Source organism: Aricia agestis, chromosome 1 (assembly GCF_905147365.1).
Source record: "Aricia agestis chromosome 1, ilAriAges1.1, whole genome shotgun sequence".
Classification (NCBI taxonomy): domain Eukaryota; kingdom Metazoa; phylum Arthropoda; class Insecta; order Lepidoptera; family Lycaenidae; genus Aricia; species Aricia agestis.
Window position 1 is genome coordinate 8,856,402 of NC_056406.1, and position 20,369 is coordinate 8,876,770.

Consider the following 20,369-nt stretch of genomic DNA (forward strand, 5'->3'; position numbering starts at 1 on the left):
GAGGCCCAATCCCCTTCCCATCCTTACCCTCCCCTATTACCCTGTTCCCTCTTAAAAGGCCGGCAACGCACTTGCAGCTCTTCTGATGCTGCGAGTGTCCATGGGCGACGGAAGTTGCTTTCCATCAGGTGACCCGTTTGCTCGTTTGCCCCCTTATTTCATAAAAAAAATATATATATTTCATAGTTACGTCAGATTTCTTTATTGCTTATCTAGCTTGGTGATAAGCTCTACGCTCTTGCTTTAAAATAAACGACTTAAGTAAAATTCCAATATTTTCCTAGTAATGTACCTATAGATATTCACTATGTTGGTTACTTAATTTTTGACATTGATTAAGCTTATCATGATCCTCTCTGCACAGATAGTAATTCCATTAAAATCATGACTGTAGCCGCCTTTATAAGCTATGTTATAGAAGATAGTTGCCGTATAAGCTAGCTGCTACAACTATTTTTTATAAACCCACTAAAAATTAGGCACATCCATTATCGATACTACCGAGCATTATTCGGTTTGTTAGTAACAATAAATAAAATTTTAGTGATTTTGCTTCAAAAGCCAAACCAAAATAAAACTTAGTTCGGCCAAAATAATTTCAAGGGAAAAATGTAGCAAAATTATGTTGTTGTTTGCTCACAAGCATCTGCCGAATCATTAGAGGGAAAAACTTAATACACACGACTAGTATTTTAATTTCACTATGAAAGTTTTATAGCAAAAAGTGATGCCTATTTTCTTTCTATTTTCACCCTAAAGACAATAATAATGATAAGCCATAAAAGCCGAAAGTATAGGCAGGCTACTTACTTGAAAAGCTTAGGGTTGTACGTATATTTTTAAAAGCTTTTTTTGATTGAATATATTGAGGATTATAACTTACTAGTTAAAATTTTTGAGGAGAAATTTATTTTCTGCTTTTTAAACTATTTAATAAGCTTTTTTTTTTCAAAAAGTTTTTTTGTTTATAATTTTATTTATTGTAGTCAATATTAACAATGTTAACGTGGTTATTGTCAATGTCCTATGTATAATAACGTCGAGCACATTGACATTTTCACATTTACGTTATCAATGTTTACACACCATAAATTGCACACCTTTGCATCAATGAAACGAAAACGACAGCTTATGGGCGTCATTTGAATCAGGTAGGATATAAACTACGTTTTAGAGATCGGCTTCTTTGAGCCGACCTCGCTTAATAATTTTGTTACTGTTTACGACAAATAACGTAGAATTTTAAACAAACCCGTTCGTGAGCTACCCAAATAAAACCAGTTAACGAATGACTTATATATTCCTGATTCGCGAGACAATAAATATGACAAACGATAATTTCCACCCGAAGATAATATCGAAGCGTAGACAGTTCAATATTAAAGCGTAAAAATAGCGCACGGCAAATAACGTACGGAATATGAGCGCTATCGTTCGTAAAATATTTGTTTATATCGTTTAAACACAGTAATGCCTCTGTGACTTGTTGCGTGTTTTAAGATAAATATGTAAGAAATTTGTATCATTTGACAATTGGTTGTGGAAAGAACAGCAGAAATGGGAAAAATCCACCAGGCGCAAACGGCAATAACATGTGAGTACGAAAAGTATTTTAAATAAGTATTTTCAAATAAGTAAAAATTATCAAAAATATTCAAAAATTCAATATATTTGTTTGTACACAAAATAAGTAATAAGTAATTAAGAATTTATAAAAGTTTTCTTGAAAGCTTAAGTTATGATGCGACATAACATAAAATACTTATTATGTTAATAAATAGGAGGTAGAATAGATTCTTAATTTAAAACAATATACCTACTAAGTGATCAACATCTATTTTATAAAAGATTTCTAACATTATTATTTATTTTTAACATTTAAGGATGTATACGTACTTATAACATTTATAAATTCAAAGATTCTGACCCAAATTCGAAGTATATAAGTAGTAGAGTAAAACATCCTGCATCGATTGATACCAATAAATACCTTACCGACAAGTTATGTGAAATAATTCATTTTAAAATTTCCATTTATTATACGTAAGTTTTGCCGGAAGTGTTACAATTTATGAGAATTTATGAGAATTCGTCAGAATTGGGAACTTTGTATCAAAGATAAACGGCTGAAAAACAGCTTATCAATTTCTTTGTACGATTAGCGATTTTTAAAGCCCGAAAAAACCGGTGGGTTCACCGGTAATTCTGCGGAAATATTTCAAACTTAAACTGATGAAAACTATTATGTTCGTTTTATTTTTCAATGCGCATGTGCAGCTTTCGCGCATGCGCAACAATAGATTATTATCATAAAGTTAATGTTTATTTACTTATATATATTTTGTTATCAATCAAGCACCTAATTAGTACTATCTGCTGTAAGTTGCTAATTATAGTCCAAACCACGAGAAAAGGGTGTAACTAAACTAAGTGATAATACTTTAGGGTGTGCTCCTCGTAGTCAGTTCACTGTGAAAGTAGCTGCGCTGAAAGACCAATTTTTTTCACTTTTGTATGGGGCACCTCGTGACGTTGGGGCGCTTGCCCATACAAAAGTGAAACAAAAATGTGGTCTTTCCACGCTGCTATACTTTCACATTGAACTCTCTACAAGGAAGATGTACACACCCTAACGGATTATCACTTAGTTTTGTTATACCCTGTTATTATATTATTATAGCTCCCACACCGGTTTCGGTGACGGTGGCCGGTTTCATTGAAACCAGGCCAGCTACGCAGGAGTAATTTATAGTGTCCAAGTGTGTGCGCAGTACACAAGAGCACTCTCTATTCCTTTACTCTCAAAACCCAGTGGGACGGACGACCGACACGACTGGCGAGAGATCAGGCGCGCGGTGATCAGCCTGCACTGTCCTAACCAAACTTGGAAATAACATGTTTCCAACGCGGGAATCGAACCCACGACCTCCGAGTCAAGAGCCGCGCTCTGTACCACTAGACCACGGAGGCGTCAGACGTTATATACCCTGTATATAACGTCTCACGCAATTGAAATCTGTCAAATCCATACTTTATGCTGCGCCGCGCCTCGCCTCGTCGCGTTGCGGTCTGAATTGACCCTAATATGAACTGTTTGAGTTATAGCTATAACTTTTGCGTGTTTTAGACTATATTATTAGGTTTTGACGTCTTTTTCGTAATCTTATTTGTATGTCTCATTTTATTTGGCACAAGAGATAAATTATTCCAATTAGATAAAATGCACGTGAGCAGATACGAGGGCTGCCTTTTAAGTTGTGTCGTTAGTATTATTCCCGCGATCATTGAAAAAAAAAACATATAAGATTTAATCTCTTTGTATTTGGATTTCAAAAACAAAAGATTTTTTTTATGTTTGTCGGATAGTCTTATTGTATCGTCTATTCAAAGGTGAAAATGGAAATGTTAAAGGAAAAGCGTGCGATAATTTTTTACAACTTATGAAGGGCATTATCGCGACTTTAGCGTATCGAGAAGATCACTTCTGTGTTAATTTATGCAGCACCAAGTCTTAGAAGTTTACAGTAGCCTCGGTAACCAGCCACGTGAAGGTCGTCCAAAAACCGCCATAACGCAAGAGAATATCGAAGTCGTTCGGCAGCTTATCCTCGAAGACAGTCATGTGATATACCGTGAAATAGGTGAAATAGAGGCATCTGTGGGCATTTCAGAGACCACTGTCCAAAAAATCCTGCACGAGAAACTTGGCGTAAAAAATTTAATTTCTCGCTAGATACCTAATTGCTTAGAGACCACCAAAAACAGTCCGTTTTAGTTTTTGTTGTAAAACTCTGCAGTGATTCAACCGAGAAGAATCAAAGCACGTTTATAATTTGGTCAATGGTGACGGGTCTTGTATATATGCTTACGCCTCCGTGGTCTAGACTCTAGTGGTATAGAGCGCGGCTCTTGACTCGGAGGTTATGGGTTCGATTCCCGAGTTGGAAACATCTTATTTCCAAGTTTGGCTAGGAAAATGCAGGCTGATCACCTGATAGTCTGAAAAGTAAGATGATCTATGCGTCGGATGGGCATGTAATAAGTCGGTCCTGCGCCTGATCTCTCGCCGGTCGTGTCGGTCTTCCGTCCCACTGGGTTATGAGAGTAAAGGAATAGAGAGTGCTCTTGTGTACTTGGGCACTATAAAATTACTCCTGCGTAGCTGGCCTGGTTCAATGAAACCAGCCACCGTCACCGAAAACCGGTGTGGGAGCTATTACATGCTTATGATCCAAAAAGTTAGCAGCAGTCAACTGTCTGGGTGTTCTAGAATGAGCCAAAATCGACCAAAGTCGCATGACTTTGGTCGATTTTGGCTCATTCTAGAACAACTACTAACTAGAAAACTAAAACATTTTTTTTAAGTGCTCAGTAAGCACATGCTTACTGAGCACTTAAAAAAAATGTTTGCCTCCATTGCATTGTGGCAAAGGGTGGTCATATCGTCAGTATTGTACTAAAAGATTGCAAAGCGGTTACCGCTGACTGGTATACCACAGCTTGTTTGCCATAAGTCATCAACTCATCACCGAATTTCGAAAAAACAATTGAAGACTTCGAATGATCCTGACCATGACAATGCATGTTCGCACTTCGCCGGTCAAACAAAGATGTATATTTTATGAACCCTAAACGTTGAAATTTTAGATTCATTCGCCTTACAGCCTTGAGCCCTAAGGGTTTTATTACGTTCCACAAAATTAAGCAAAGTCTTCGTGGTCAACGTCTCACCTGAAGAAGCTATTTACGTGTACAAATCGGCCATTTTGACTACCCCACTTCAGAGTGAAATAAGTGTTTTAAAAACTGGTTTGAACGCATGCAAAAGCATATTAAATATCGCAGATCCACAAATTTTTTGACAGATTCTCCATACTCCATCCCATCTCAAAATAAATTATAATATCAGATAAATCACAATGATAATGAATTTTACTAATTGACTATCAAATATTTCATACTAGCTGTGGTTACCCGTTGTTTCGTTTATCGTTCCGTTCATTTTTAACCGACTTCCAAAAAGGAGGAGGTTATATTATGTTCGTCTGCAGTTTTTTTATTTTTAGGGTTCCGTACCCAAAGGTGGTGGCACTGGAGGTCGTGGGTTCGATTCCCGCGTTGGCAACATGTAGAGTACTTTCGAAAGAGCCGCGCGACTGTCGCTCCGCTCTTTCGATTGTATAGAAGTCGCGCTGCTGCCGCACTACTGTGAAGGCCTCTACATGTTTCCAACGCGGGAATCGAACCCACGACCTCCGCTGTCGAGACTCACGCTCTAACCACTAGACCACGCAGGGGGGATCTCCATACCTTTCAGCTAAATCGGTTCAGCGGTTGAAGCGTGAAGAGGTGACAGACAGACAGACACACTTTTGCACTATAAACATTTTGGAAAGCGTACGTGGCCAGAGTGAGACAGTCTGTGAAGTTACTGTTTAAGATGCAGAGCTACAATAGCGCTATATTCTCAATTTTTTTTTGGATAAAATGTTGATTTCGAAGTTGACAAAATTTTTGTTGGGTAATCTAAAAACTGGCTTACATCGTAATGCGTGTACGGATGTGAATATTTATTACTAGAAAAGGAGGAAACATACTGAGTGGTCTCAAAAAATCCTATCAACTGCAACATTCTTGATCAGCGCAGAGAGAGGAGAGCTCCATAATATAACGAAAAGCTGAGCAGATAGAGAATAGGTACCATCCAATCATTGTCATCCAAAGTGATGAGTCAGCCCTAAGTTATCAGTCATCACTGATGACTGATAACTTAGGGTTAATGCAGATCGAACGGAGTGCAGCGGAAAGGATTTTATTAACGCCGTGCACTTGAAAATAATTAGAGCATAAAATTACAAAATATGCTCGTGCTTCCTCGAGGATACGCGGGAAACCGTTATCGCACTTTAGTGTAAGAATTTTAAAGTTTATTTTCAATTGCGTAATAACGTAAATCCTTTCCGCTGCATTTCGTTCGATCTGCGTTGACCCTAAGTTATCAGTCATCACTGATGAGTGATAAGTTGATAACTGATAAGTGATAACTTAGGGCTGACTCATCACTTTGGATGACAATGATAGGATGGTACCTAATCTCTATCTGCCCATGCTTATCGTTATAATATAGACATGTAAGGCTGATAAAATGTTTAAATTTTATTTAAATTAAAATGATTATAAATATATCTACTTTATTGCTATAAGGAAAAGTTAAAATATGTTAAGAATAGAAAAGGTGTGTCTTCTAAATTCTAATAAATAAAAGAACATAAACAATCTTTATGTTGAATGCTGATGATAATAACAAAATTATGAATTATTTATAAATTACATATTATTTTTTTAGTCACTATGCGACTTCCTTATTGTGTCTAGTCCATTTCAATTCTAAATACAATCAAATCTCGTCGATCAGTATGAACTATGGCAGGCTTAATAATATAAATGCGAAAGTGTGTCCGTCTCCTCTTACCTGTTCACCGATTTTGACCCGGGAGAGGACGTAGAGTAGTTTAGTCTGAGCGATCTTCGAGGCGACTTCGGAGTGAAAACAAGTGATCAATTATAGTGAGTAAACTAGTGAAACCTACAACTTGGCTACGACCTAGGACAGTGATAGTGCTTATTGTTTTGAACCCAGTTATTTGTGTGACCTAGTGCTAGTGAATAAAGTCTTCAAGAGAGTCAGCAAGGTTTCTCTCCAAATCCTTCGAACCCTAGCACGTAACACTATTATTGTTACGATTTTCGCTCGGTATGAAATTACTTTTCAAAATGAGCACCACCTATTTATATATTTTTAACCAAGAGGGTGTAATTTTTTAAGTATTTATAGTCGCAGTGACATTTTAAATGCGTTGGGAAAGTGCGAGGGGATGTGAAGTGCGCGGATGAAAACTGTTTTTTTCTGTCATTGCCTTCTTGATAAGAACGAACTACAAGTTGCAACGGAGTTAAAACTGATTTCATACAAAAGTTAAGACGTAAGATAGTCAGTGTAGGAATATATTATATAACTAAATGATTGCTATGAACAGTATTTTGTAGGCTAATTGCAGTAATAAACAACTGTAGGCATAAATCTTACAATATTGTAATGAGTATAATATTATTGTTGATAACAGCTCTTTGTATAAGCGGCTGCTCTAAATTAACATGATTATATTTACAAATACAAATAAATTGTATTTTTGTTCAAGTAAAGCTAAATTATAAATAAAGTTGTGAAATGTAATTGAAAATTCATTTTATATTAGCTATCTATACTAATATTATTAATACGGATTACGAAAGTGTGTCTGTCTGTCCGTTACCTCCTCACATCCGTTTGGATGTGAGGAGGTAACTGAAAGTATCTCCATAGCCAGTTCAGTTCAGCGGTTTCGCTGAACTGGCTATGGAGATACTTTCAGTCCCGGGAATAGACATAGCATAGCTTTTACCTCGGAAAAATGTACTGTTCCCGCGCGATTGCTGGCGTCATCTAGTTTAGTTTGTATAAACGCAAAATGCTATTATGAATAAATAAATAGCATTATTTTGTTCTTATGAATCAGAAAGTTGTTTAAACCTATTTCATGGGCTTTACTTTAAAGAAATAGCATTAAATGTATGCTACATTGAGTGTATCAGTAGAATCTCAAAGTTGTGATAAATATACGACCTAAATTTTGAGGTGGTCCGTGGCCTAAAAACAAAAAGATGACTTACTTTTGGCTAAGTATCTCATTAGTTCTCAAAACTGTGTCGGTAGTATTTCAAATGTAAACAAAATTAATTAATGGTATTAAAAAGTTCACCAATTTATATATAATAAAATATACTATAATAATAATTATTGTATTCGTATTATTTTTCGTATTATAAGAGTCACATAATAGGTACCTCTCGACAATTCTTCAACGAAATTCAAACAAAAAACTTGGTTGACTACTGAACCCTAAAACAAAACCCTAACAAACTGATTTTTTGTATATTGATAGGTTAATAGTTATATAATTTAAAAATAACATTGTCCTACAAATAAAACAATCCACATTTTTAGGACTATCAAGTCAAAGTATGAAATCCTTTCTATTTCTGTTAGCTACCACTTTCAAGATTTTTCGCTGATAAAAAGTTTTTCGTCTTATCAAAATGAAGCTACTCACAAAAATTAGCTTGATAGTAATAAAAAAAATGTTCTAGGGCTCATTCTTGTAATGGAATAAACAGAAAAAAAAGTCAACTATTGATATTATAATATTGATATTGTCACGGACCAGGTCTTTCTCTCCAAATCCTCGAACCCTAGCACGTAACAAAATTGTTGTAAAACATGCTGTTGCTATAAAGGATAAGGTATCTGTCTGTATTCTCAAACTAAGGTTTAAGCCTCATGAATCAAAAGTTCTAAGATTGAGGCAAATGTAATTGTAACTTTATCGAAAAAAAAGGCTCAGGCTTTACATTTTTAAGTGAATCCCACAATTTATCATCCTATCAACAGTTTATCACTATAATTCTACTAGGAAAGAAGTATCTAAGATATAGATTATAATTAGTCCAATCTATTTTTTTTTGAGGCAGATAGTGCATAAAATTATTACTATTGTCTGAAATTTTGATGATAATAATATAATATGAAATAATGTTTTCAAGATTTGATTAAAAGGCGAAAGTAAATAACAGAAACATAATTGAAAAATCAGACTAAATTGATATTATTAGACTTGAAAAAGAGTTCAAAGATAGTGTAATAATATTATCTTTATTGGTAAAGCAAGCTGTGCAGATCAAAAGATCCACTTAATATTTGATATGATATACGGCCCATATACTTTGATATAGAATCTGTATTATCAGCTATCACTATGTCAATGATAGTGACATAAAATAGCAAATGATAAGAACCTTGTTGCCATTAGTATTACATTTGATTTTTATCACTGAAATTGTAAATCACAAAGTTTTTATCTGTTTTGTTTGCGTAAAGTGTAATAACACATTCAAATTCTTCAAACATAGATGTACTTTCAGGTCTCTCTTAGTGATGGTTCTGTTGTGTTATCTGAGAGTTTGGATGTAGAGAATGGAGTCCCACAGGGTTTGAATTTAATCCCTTTGCTGTTTATACTATACATAGCAGGTCTAAAAAACCATATAAGGCATTGCAAGTTTGATTTCTATGCGGATGATACTCAAATTTATATATCCTGTAAGCCATGTGATATAGAAAAAACAATTTTATTACTTAATGAGGACCTCAATAGTATAATGATGTGGGCCCAAAAAACAGTTTGTGTCTTCCTCCTGCTAAATCAAAATACCTGATCTGTGGCTCCATTACACAAATGAGACATTTGAATCCTATTACTCCTGTGATCATGAATGGTGCACCCATTGAACGTGTGTATGTGGCACGTAATTTGGGATTACTATTGGATTGTAATCTGCGGTTTCAGGAACATATAACCAGTCTGGTTAGTAACTCTTTCTACAGGCTTAAAGATACTATACAGAGCAAGACCATATCTATCGACAGAAATGCGTATCCGTCTCGTTGAGTCTTTAGTGCTATCAAAACTTAACTACACAGACGTTGTATATGGTCCACGCTTAGCATCAGGAACAAAAAGACTAGTACAAAGAGTTCAAAATGCTTGCGCCCGTTTCTGTTTCGATATTGTACCTAGAAGCCATGTAACACCCTTCCTTAACGAGCATTCTATGTTAAAAATGAAACACTGGAGAAAACTCTATCTGGTTTGTCTCTTATTTGGTGTGTTAAAGCCTGTATATCTGTATGAAAAACTTTCACGAATGACCAGCCTAAGGTCTTGCGGTTCAAGGCAATGTTCAGCTCAATTAGCCGTTGAGAAATACCAGACAGCATCATTCAGAGGCAGTTTTCTACATGGGAGAGCCATGCTTCGGCACTAATGAGCCGGCTCGACCGGATAAATACCACGTTCTCACAGAAAACCGGCGTGAAACAGCGCTTGCGCTGTGTTTCGCCGAGTGAGTGAGTTTACCGGAGGCCCAATCCCCTAACCCCTACCCTATTTCCTTCCCTACCCTCAACTATTCCCTTCCCTTCCCTTCCCTACCCTGCCCTATTACCCTATTCCCTCTTAAAAGGCCGGCAACGCACTTGCAGCTCTTCTGATGCTGCGAGTGTCCATTTCTTGCTTTCCATCAGGTGACCTGTTTGCTCGTTTGCCCCCTTATTTTATGAAAAAAAAAAAGTTTTCGTTACTCGGCTACTAAATGTTGGAACAATATACTTCCGCCTATTAGAAATTTAAACAGCCTAGCATCTTTCAAAAAACAACTAAAAAACTTTCTGTTACATGAACAAAAAGCACACGAAAACTTGCGCCAAGATATAAGTGTGATATCACCTATATCACACTTATATCTTGGCGCATTTGTATTTCGCGTTGGTTATCTCTGGCTTAAGGCTATCACAGATCTAGGTTTAATATACTGGCTATTATTTTCAGCGTTGTTAGATTCGGTTGGCATCACATTTTCTCTTGTTTTTCCTAATTGTTATGTACCTATCCTGTTTTAACATTACAACTAGTATAGTAATTTTTGACTGGGAGAGCCATGCTTCGGCACGAATGGGCCGGCTCGACCGGAGAAATACCACGTCCTCACAAAAAACCGGCGTGAAACAGCGCTTGCGCTGCGTTTCGCCGAGTGAGTGAGTTTAACGGAGGCCCAATCCCCTACCCTATTCCTTTCCCTACCCTCCCTTATTCCGTTCCCTTTCCATCCCTACCTTCCCCTACCTATTCCCTCTTAAAAGGCCGGCAACGCACCTGCAGCTCTTCTGATGCTGCGAGTGTCCATGGGCAACGGAAGTTGCTTTCCATCAGGTGACCCGTTTGCACGTTTAGGGGGCAATTTCATAAAAAAAAAAGTAATACCACTCTTTCAAAATTAAGTATACTGTGACTTATATTATTGTTATTATTCTGTTAGATATAACAAACTTTATAGAATGCTAATTTAATATAGGTAGTATTTTAATTAAGGATCACAGATAGTATATAATTATATTTTGTAGATTATGGATTGTGTTTGGATTGTGTTGAATGTTGATATCTTCCTCGCCTTCTTTTTTATTTATGACATATGTCCATTTTTTTTTCTTTCCTTCACAAGTGCAAAAGGTTTTCTATATGGAATGTTATGATATGTTTTTATGATTGATAGAGTAATATTAATGCTTAATAATTAATTATTAATACAAATGTTTAATGAATTTTAGTTATTTATTGTTATTAAAATTTCAATTAGTTGATTTCATATTATTGTTATAATTTTAGAGTAAATGTTGATAATTGCATGTTTACCTGATTCATTGTTAATTTCTATTGAAATAATGGAGACTTGGGAAGTTGGGACGGCTGTGAGGTCACGGAATGTGTCAAGAGGAAGACCGGCGTTGGATACCTGCTAGGTGTGCCAACACTGCCGAGCTTGGTCGAATTTGCGGCTGATTTATTTAGAAATCGTCATTATTTTGTTGCAATATTATCATAATTTAAGTTATTTTTATTGTATGTTATTGTAATAGCTGCAAATAAATAATTATTCTATTCTATTCTACTTAATTTGTGATAACGTAATCCTTATACAGGAAATTTCTACTGATTGTTTACCAAAGTAGCATTCCATTTGATTTATTAATGAAACATTTGTAATTAAAAACTAAATTTCAAGCCCCTATCTTAAAACATCGCATCGGCATGACGAGAAAATATACTTTTTAACCTAGAATATTCCGTGGCACTCATAAATTGAAATTATCACTAAAACTTCGGTCTAAATATCCGACTACACTAGGGTTATGGGCCGGACCACAACACTGCGTTGCGACGTCGTATCGCAAAAATAACATCGCACAGAAATGCGATGCGATGTCGCAACGCAAAAATTTCATATAGTATAGCATTCTTTACATCGGAAATTTTCAACGATGCGTTCTGCGGCGTCGTATCGCAAAAACAACATCGCAGAGAAATGCGATGCGATGTCGCAACGCAAAAATTTCATATAGTATAGCATTCTTTACATCGGAAATTTTCAACGATGCGTTCTGCGGCGTCGTATCGCAAAAACAACATCGCAGAGAAATGCGATGCGATGTCGCAACGCAAAAATGTCCTAATATTAATATAGCACTCTTTACATCGGAAATTTTCACGATGCGTTCTGCTGCGTCGTAGTTTTATACGATGCGACGCCGCAACGCAGTGTTGTGGCCTGGCCCTATTTTTTTTGACAGCTTAACGATGAAACACGTCAAGGCATTTTTGTATGAAATGCGTTAGCGAAACTACGTGATAGAATTTAGTTGCCCTGCTGCAATGCATTACTTCTAATGCGGTATCATCTAAATTCTTCCTTGTATCTTTTCCAGGCTCTCTCGGTAACTTGATCGTCGGCCTGCTCTACGTATGGCCGTCGTACACACTCAACCTGTACACAGCGAAGAACACTACAGTTCTATCGGAGCCGATGTCGGAACTTGAGAGCTCGCTGGTGGGCAGCATCCCGTCCCTTGGAGCTATGGTCGGAACTGCCGCTATTGGGTTCTTGCTCAGTGTGTTTGGGAGGAAGAGAGGCGGAGTCATCCTTGCCTTGCCTGTGACTGTTAGTATCTGGTGATTACTCCTAAGATTCACTTGCCGTCTTAAAAAGTTTGATGGATTTTAAATTCTTAAAAGCCATGTGCTGTATTTTGGACCATGATAGATGACCATTAACCACGATGCCATGTTAATTACGATGTTATCTATGGCGTGCATGTCAATCATAGGCATTAGGCAAGCATAGGCGAATATGGCGTCTATAATTTTAGTTTCGTCGCTTGAGCATCGTAAAATAAAATCACACAATAATATTAAAGTTTTTCTAAGCGGGTAGAACAGTCACTGGAATCTACAAGAAAATTAACTTATAAGCTTTTTTTCGTTTTAGATATCCTGGCTGGTTGTAGATCTGACTACATCATCGAAAGTAATTTTAGCAGCGAGGTTCTTCGGTGGGTTATCAGTTGGAGCCATCATGTGTCATTCGCCTATATACATTTCAGAAATAGCAGAAGAATCTATAAGAGGAATGTTGACTTCTGGTAAGAACTGTCCAAAATTGTTACATCCTATTAAAATGTTACTGATTTTTTTATACTCAACCCATCAATCCCCAAGCGGCCGCCGGCTACCGCATAATCCTTAAAAATCTATTGTGTCTGCGATACTATTTGATGCATACGTATTTTAGTACTTTAGTGGATGTGAAAGTTATAATAAATTATTTTTTTACAGCTCCAGTGGCATGCTACTGCCTTGGTGTTTTATTCTCGTACCTACTCGGCTGGTTCTTTACCTACCGGTACATCATCTGGATAAACATCTGTGTCTGTCTCCTCTACATAGCCCTCATGATGTGCTTGACAGAGAGCCCTGTGTACTTGATGAGAAAGAATAAGGAAGAGGTGATTACCAAATGTCTCAAAGATTTTATAAATAACAAGCTGACCCGGCGAACTTCGTATCGCCTAACAGTCGATTCTTTAACTTTTGTATGGGAGTATAGAAAAGTGTTGTTTTTAGACTTTTTCAGGAAATTTAATTTTTTTAAGAATTTTTCACTCCGTAAGAACTATCTTCGTACTTCAAGGAATATTTTAAAAAAAGAATTAGCGAAATCGGTCCAACCGTTCTCGAGTTTTGCGCTTAGCAACACATTCAGCGATTCATTTTTATATTATAGACTAGCTGACCCGGCCATATAAATTATTTCTAGATTGAATATAAAAAGCAGATAAAAACCTATTCTCAGGCGTAACGAATGTACAATCAGAGAAGTTCATTTCTAAGCAGATGGTGGACCTAAGTAATATTTTGGTCGCGTTAGGGTTGATTCAGACCGCAACGCGACGCGTAGATGCATTTCTAAATTAGTATGGATTTGACAGATTGAAATCTGATGTCAATTCAATGTTAGCTGTGAATTGTGATGGGTGATGGGTCGGATGGGTTCGACTTAGGGTCAATTTAGATCGCAACGCGACGAGGCGAGGCGAGGCGCTGCGTGGCATAACTTTGTATGGATTTGACAGATTTTAATTGCGTGAGACGTCTTGCGAATCTGTCAAATCCATATATAAATTTAGAAATGCATCTACGCGCCGCGTTGCGGTCTGAATCAACCCTAAGTCAAACCCATCCGACCCATCACCCATCACAATTCACAGCTAACATTGAATTGACATAAGCCGACCACATGACGTAGGTTCGTCAACTGCCTAGGAATCAATTTCCTCGATGGTACATACAACATTTTATTAAAATCGGTTAAGCCGTTTTGGAGAAGTTCGCGCAGAAACACAGACACGAGCGAATTTTATAAATTAGATATTCCATAGACAATATTATTATACCCTTAAAAAGAAAAACACTTAAGCCACTACGCGTGGGTTCCTTTGTAAATTTCGTAAACAGCGAGTGTAATCTATACCTAAATGCGGGTACCAACATCTTTGTCGGTTAGGTTGGTCTGTTAGGTTTAGCTTTGTATACCAAAGATGTATGATATTATGTTTCAGGAAGCTGCGAAAGCTATAGCTCACTACAGGGGCTTGTCTACATCGTCAAAAATTGTACTCGAAGAGGTTTCACGACTGAGGCAACAGATAACGCCGTCTGTTGAGCTAGTTCCGGTTAATACTGGTACGTTTTATTTACATTTTAAACTACCTAACATGTTTTTAATTATGAAGAAACTAGGTTAATTTAATAATCACTAGCGACCCGCCCCGGCGTCGCACGGGTATAAAATATACCCGTGCGACGCCGTACCACTGAAAACATTATTAGAATCGATACGAGTAGCCTATGATCCTTATCCTGCTTATTATCTGTGCCAAATAACATAAAAATTGCTCCAGTAGTTCGCGAGATAAGCCCTTTCAAATAATTTCCCCCATTTTTTCCACATTCTCTTATTAGTCTTAGCGTGATAAAATATAGCCTATAGCCTTCCTCAATAAATAGGCTATCTAACACTGAGATAATTTTTTCAATCGGACCAGTAGTTCCTGACATTAGCGCGTTCAAGTTAGCCCTTTCAAATAATTTTCCCCGTTTCTTTCACATTTTCCTCTATTTCTTCGCTTCTACTAGTCTTAGCGTGATAAAATATAGCCTATAACCTTGCTCGATAAATGGGCTATCTAACACTGAAAGAGTCATCAAAATCCGTTGCGTAGTTTTAAATATTAAAAGGAACAAAGGGACATGAAGGAAAAAAAAGCGACGATCTTAATTTATGATATGTATAGATATGTATAGATTTAATAAATAAGTCAATTTATAACTCCTCGGAAGTGTCCTAGCACAAACATTTTAGCAATGAAAGCTTCAAAGTTGTAGTCTTGCCTTTTGTAAGTACAAAAAAATGAAAACTAACGAAATTAATGTCATTCATGCACATGACTTACACAAAAATATTTTGTTTGCAGAGGAAAAACCGGAAGAAACCGAAAAGAGCAAACTCAGTGCTGAAGAATACTCGCCCGAGCCTCCCAAGATGCCGACGTGGAAATTACTTTGTAAGTGACCAGAAAAATTATGTATTATGTTTTTATGTATTGCTTCCTTAGAACAATTTTTTTAATAACTATCAAGCAAATTTTTCGTGAGTAGCTTCATTTTGATAACACAAACAACAATTTCCTCTGCGAAAATTCTCGAAAGTGGTAGCTAACAGAGATAGAAAGGATTTAATATTTCGATTTGATGGTCCTAAAATATGGATTTTGACTATTGACTATTTGTTGGACAATGTAACTATTAAATTATATAACTATTAACCTATCAATATAAAAAAATCAGCTCGTTTGGGTTCCGTTTTAGGGTTCTGTAATCAACAAAACTTGGTTGACTATGGAACCCTAAAACGGAACCCTAAGTCCTAACCAGCTGATTTTTTGTATATTGATAGGTTAATAGTTATATAAATAATTATTTAAGAGTACCATTGTCCTTCAAATAGAACAACCCATATTTTAGGACCATCAAATTGTGATATTAAATCCTCTCTCTCTGTAAGCTACTACCACTTTCGAGAATTTTCGCAGAGGGAATAATTGTTGTTCGTCTTATCAAAATGAAGCTACTCACGAAAAATTTGCTTGACAGTAAATAATAAAAAATATTCTAGGGAACCCGAACTATTAAATTATATTTTGAGAAAAGAAGTAAATGTATGTTCAATATTTTTAACTTTTTAAGTCAAATTATACTTTCAATGTATTTTTCAGTTTTTTCACCATCGTCTCGGCGTGCCTTCACTGTTGTAGGACTAACGTTGTCTCTTCAGGTAACATGTTTTATCAGAAAATAAAATTTTATTTTTTTTCTTCGAAAATCTACGATGGTTTAATCCCTCCGGAAGTTAAACGTTTTTCGAAAGTTAATTTACACACTCGTGTAAGTTGCGAATTACAAACATGCATTCTTCCTGTAACTTTCTTTAAGCAACATAAGAGTTTTTCCGCAGACAAAAATATGACCACACCAACAATAACATTTCATTCTCCCCTTTTAGGTCATGATGGGTATGGTGGCGGTCCAAGTGTACGCCAAGGACATATTCAGCAGCGCAGCCCCGAATCTCTCCTCCCACATGTGCTCCGTCCTGCTCGCATTTGTACTCCTCATGGGCAGCTTGCTCAGTACTGTCTTGACTGACAAGTTTGGAAGAAGAGTGAGTTTCAAACTTAATTCTAATAGTACTTGATGTCAAGCAAATTATAAAACTTTCTTTGAGTATTGCTCTACAAGGTGTAACAAAAATAAGTGATAATACTTTAGGGTGTGTACATGTTCCTTGTAGAGAGTTCCCTGTGAAAGTAGCAGCGCTGAAAGACCAAAAATTTTTTTCACTTTTGTGTGGGGAAACTCGTGACGCTCGGGCCCTTGCCCATACAAAAGTGAAAAAAATTTATCGTCTTTCAGCGCTGCTACTTTCACAGTGAACTCTCTACAAGGAACACGTACACACCCTAAAGTTTTATCACTTATTTTTGTAACAAACTGTATATTGAGGAATGCTTCCTTCAATCTACATAATAATAAGTACTTTTTTCATTTCAGTATTTAAAAATTCTTCTAACACGTCCGTACACGTAGGGCATCCGTATGTACTTCTACTAAAAGGCTTCACTAATTGACTGGTTTTATTTCAGATCCTGTTGGTCTTATCTTCCATAGCAGTGGCACTGTGTCTGATTCTCATGGGAGTGCAGCTCCAGACCATGATAGCGCCCGCTTGGTTGACGGCCGTCTTGATCCTCGTCTACTGTTTCTCCTTCATGTTCGGAGCCGGCAGTATACCATACGTCTTACTGGCTGAAGCTTTTACACCAGAGGTCATTATTTTTTATTATTTTTTTATCATCCTGTGAAAAATTATTATCACAATCCGTAGTATGAGACTATGAGTTTTTTTTTAATGAAATAAGGGGCAAACGAGCAAACGGGTCACCTGATGTAAAGCAACTTCCGTCGCCCATGGACGCTCGCAGCATCAGAAGAGCTGCAAGTGCGTTGCCGGCCTTTTAAGAGGGCATAGGGTAATAGGAGAGGGTAGGGAAGGGAAGGGAATAGGGGAGGGTAGGGAAGGGAAGGGAATAGGGGAGGGTAGGGAAGGGAATGGGGTAGGGGATTGGGCCTCCGGTGAACTCACTCACTCGGCGAAACACAGCGCAAACGCTGTTTCACGCCGGTTTTCTGTGAAAGCGTGGTATTTCTCCGGTCGAGCCGGCCCATTCGTGCCGAAGCATGGCTCTCCCACGTTTATGTAAACGAGTATATGAAAGTTAGTAAATACTTTTTATCGATTAGATCTTTACCTTATATTATAATGTAAGATTTTTCATATTCGTGATGCGTTTACTATATTATTATGATAACGGTTATTCTAATTTTTTGAATTCGATCTCATAACAATTAACCTGCAATTTATGTCTACTTTCCTTACTTCGTCCTTACTTAACCAATGTATTTTTGTGATTTCCAGGTCCAAAGCTTGGCGTCCATGATTCAGATGGAGAGCGTATGGTTCCTCAATTTCTTCCTCGTCGCCGTGTTCCCGTTCATGGTGAAGTTCTTCGGTATCTACGGCTCCTTCTACTCCTTCGCGCTTTTCGCCATCATGGACCTGATCGTTGGCCTCACAATCTTGCCCGAAACTAAAGGGCTCACCAACGAACAAATACAAGAAGTTTTCTTGAGGCGGCGGATCAAGTGACCAAACGAACTAGTGTTAACGTGTAAATATTATGAATAAGTGAACTCTAGTGAATACTCTTAGGAGCAAGTGCCAGTGCCAAATATATTGTTAACTTTAACTGTTTATAGTTTATGGAAAATAGAGATCAAGGATATGAATAATGTAGGAACACATCTCCTTAAATGAGTTTAGTCAAGTAACATTAAATATAGAGGTAAGCGGATCCTTAAAGAGTCTCTACTCTCTAGTCACAAAAGCGCACCACTTTGCCTAAAGTGCCTTATGAGAATGCCATTATCATTTAATTTACTTCTATTTGTTAGATTTTAGTTAGAGAAAAACTTCATGACTATTTTCCATGAACCAACTTAATTGCTATTAAAAGCTGATAACAATTCACCTGTATTTTATTTATCTTCTAAATGAAATATTATGTTGTTGCTATTAAATAAACAAGGAGTAGTACGCTTAATTTTTCAGACAAGTAACCAAACAAATTTTATTTCTCTGTTTTCCCACCTTTTAAGGGGTGGAAATTTGGAAATTCAAAATACCCCTAGTTTTCAACTGATAGGGTATTGATTTCTATAGACGCATTATAAGTGCACCTCCACAGCATTACTTATAGTGCATACATTTAAAATTTTTAATCTTAGTCCTTGCTTGGAAAACATAGAACTTTCATACGATTTTGCAACGCTCATGTAGCCCTAGGGATGGAATTTCGTAAAATCCGCTGTTGTGTTAATTAATATTATAAACTGTTTATATTCTTGTAGTAAATAGTAGAGAAACTATATAGCAAAGTGACGTAGTAAATTGGATGTGTCGTCTTATAGTCTGGTTTCAAAAGGAAGCCTAGTTATATATTGTTTTAACAGATACTAATAGTACAAACTAACAAAACCACGACTTAATACTGAGTGTTACGGAGTCAAACCAAACCCGTGCTAACTTGTCGGCCGCTCTGCTGAAATTCAATTAAACTTTACTAAACAAAAGATACATGCTACATGCTGCTCTCCAAAGGGGCTTAAAGAATTTGTGTAAATAATTTGTTTTTTCATAAATACACTGAAAATATATAATAAGTTAACTTTTTTATTTCCAAATTCCAAGCTTGAAATATTATACTCCTGTCTGTTACCGTGTTCATCAAGCTTGGATCCATACTATAAAGTTAATATACCTAGCGGAATAGAGCAACAATCTCGAGCTGTCGTGTAACCAAAATTGGTTTTCATCTGTGTGAAAAATATGTGTACGTATGACACTTACACAAGCATGATTGAACATAATTCTATGAGATTAAATAATTGTCAACGTGCGGCACGTGCCGACTCGACATCAAAAAAAGAGTGCTGCTGTCATGTATCACACGTCTCTTTTTACCACGCAGTGTTACTGATAGTGACATCTATCTTGATCAGGCCTTTGTTTCTCTATTCCGCTAGGTATATTAACTTTATGATCCATACTAATATATTTATATAAGCAGAAGGCGCAAACCACTAAACCCATTTTTCTGAAATTTGGTATGGAGATGGTTTGAGTCCCGGGAAAGGACATAGGACAGTAGGATATCCCGGAAAAAATTATCGTTCCCGTGCGATAAAAAGTTTTGGCGCAATGAAGTTGTAATAGTAGCTTATAAAATTGACCATAATAATAATTTAACACATAAATATAAATTAATATTAAAATTGGTGATGAATATAATTGGAAATCTCAACCACTTTTCACATCAATCGCGGCCGACGAGTGGCATGCACAATTACAAGAGCAAGTGAGACAAAACCTTTCTATTAGAATAATTAAGTCAACTTTCTTCAAACAATCAGATCACAAAAGGTCTTTAGAGGAGAACACATGTATTTAACGCTAGCGGCTAGAATAATTAGCTATTGTATCGCACGGGTATAGTGATAGTCCGTGACCAATAGATCTAATTGACTGTCATGTTCATGGGAATTATGCAAAATCATTCTTAACTGACCTCAAAAGATGGATAAAATTTTTGATATATTATTATTCTGACTTCAGCGCAATTTTGAAAGTTTTTCTGTTTGTTATTT

The 20,369-nt window shown here is 36.6% G+C and overlaps 1 protein-coding gene across 1 annotated transcript; it reads left to right on the forward strand.

Annotated features, from left to right (window-relative positions):
- The first annotated feature begins 1,441 nt into the window (after positions 1 to 1,441).
- On the forward strand, positions 1,442 to 18,412 carry LOC121727073 (facilitated trehalose transporter Tret1-like). The gene is made up of 10 exons (XM_042114752.1): positions 1,442 to 1,594; positions 12,416 to 12,648; positions 12,976 to 13,129; positions 13,323 to 13,492; positions 14,606 to 14,729; positions 15,521 to 15,610; positions 16,322 to 16,380; positions 16,609 to 16,767; positions 17,249 to 17,431; positions 18,082 to 18,412. Exons 1-10 carry the CDS (start codon positions 1,558 to 1,560, stop codon positions 18,310 to 18,312), a joined length of 1,440 nt encoding a protein of 479 aa, XP_041970686.1. The 5' UTR covers positions 1,442 to 1,557; the 3' UTR covers positions 18,313 to 18,412.
- Positions 18,413 to 20,369: the final 1,957 nt, after the last annotated feature.

What these genes read in the sequence shown, in the direction of transcription:
- LOC121727073 (XM_042114752.1), top strand. Translation starts at nt 1,558, where the DNA reads ATGGGAAAAATCCACCAGGCGCAAACGGCAATAACAT. An exon ending in GGCGCAAACGGCAATAACAT is followed by an intron (nt 1,595 to 12,415) that starts GTGAGTACGAAA and finishes TATCTTTTCCAG; the next exon opens with GCTCTCTCGGTAACTTGATC. An exon ending in TGAGAAAGAATAAGGAAGAG is followed by an intron (nt 13,493 to 14,605) that starts GTGATTACCAAA and finishes ATTATGTTTCAG; the next exon opens with GAAGCTGCGAAAGCTATAGC.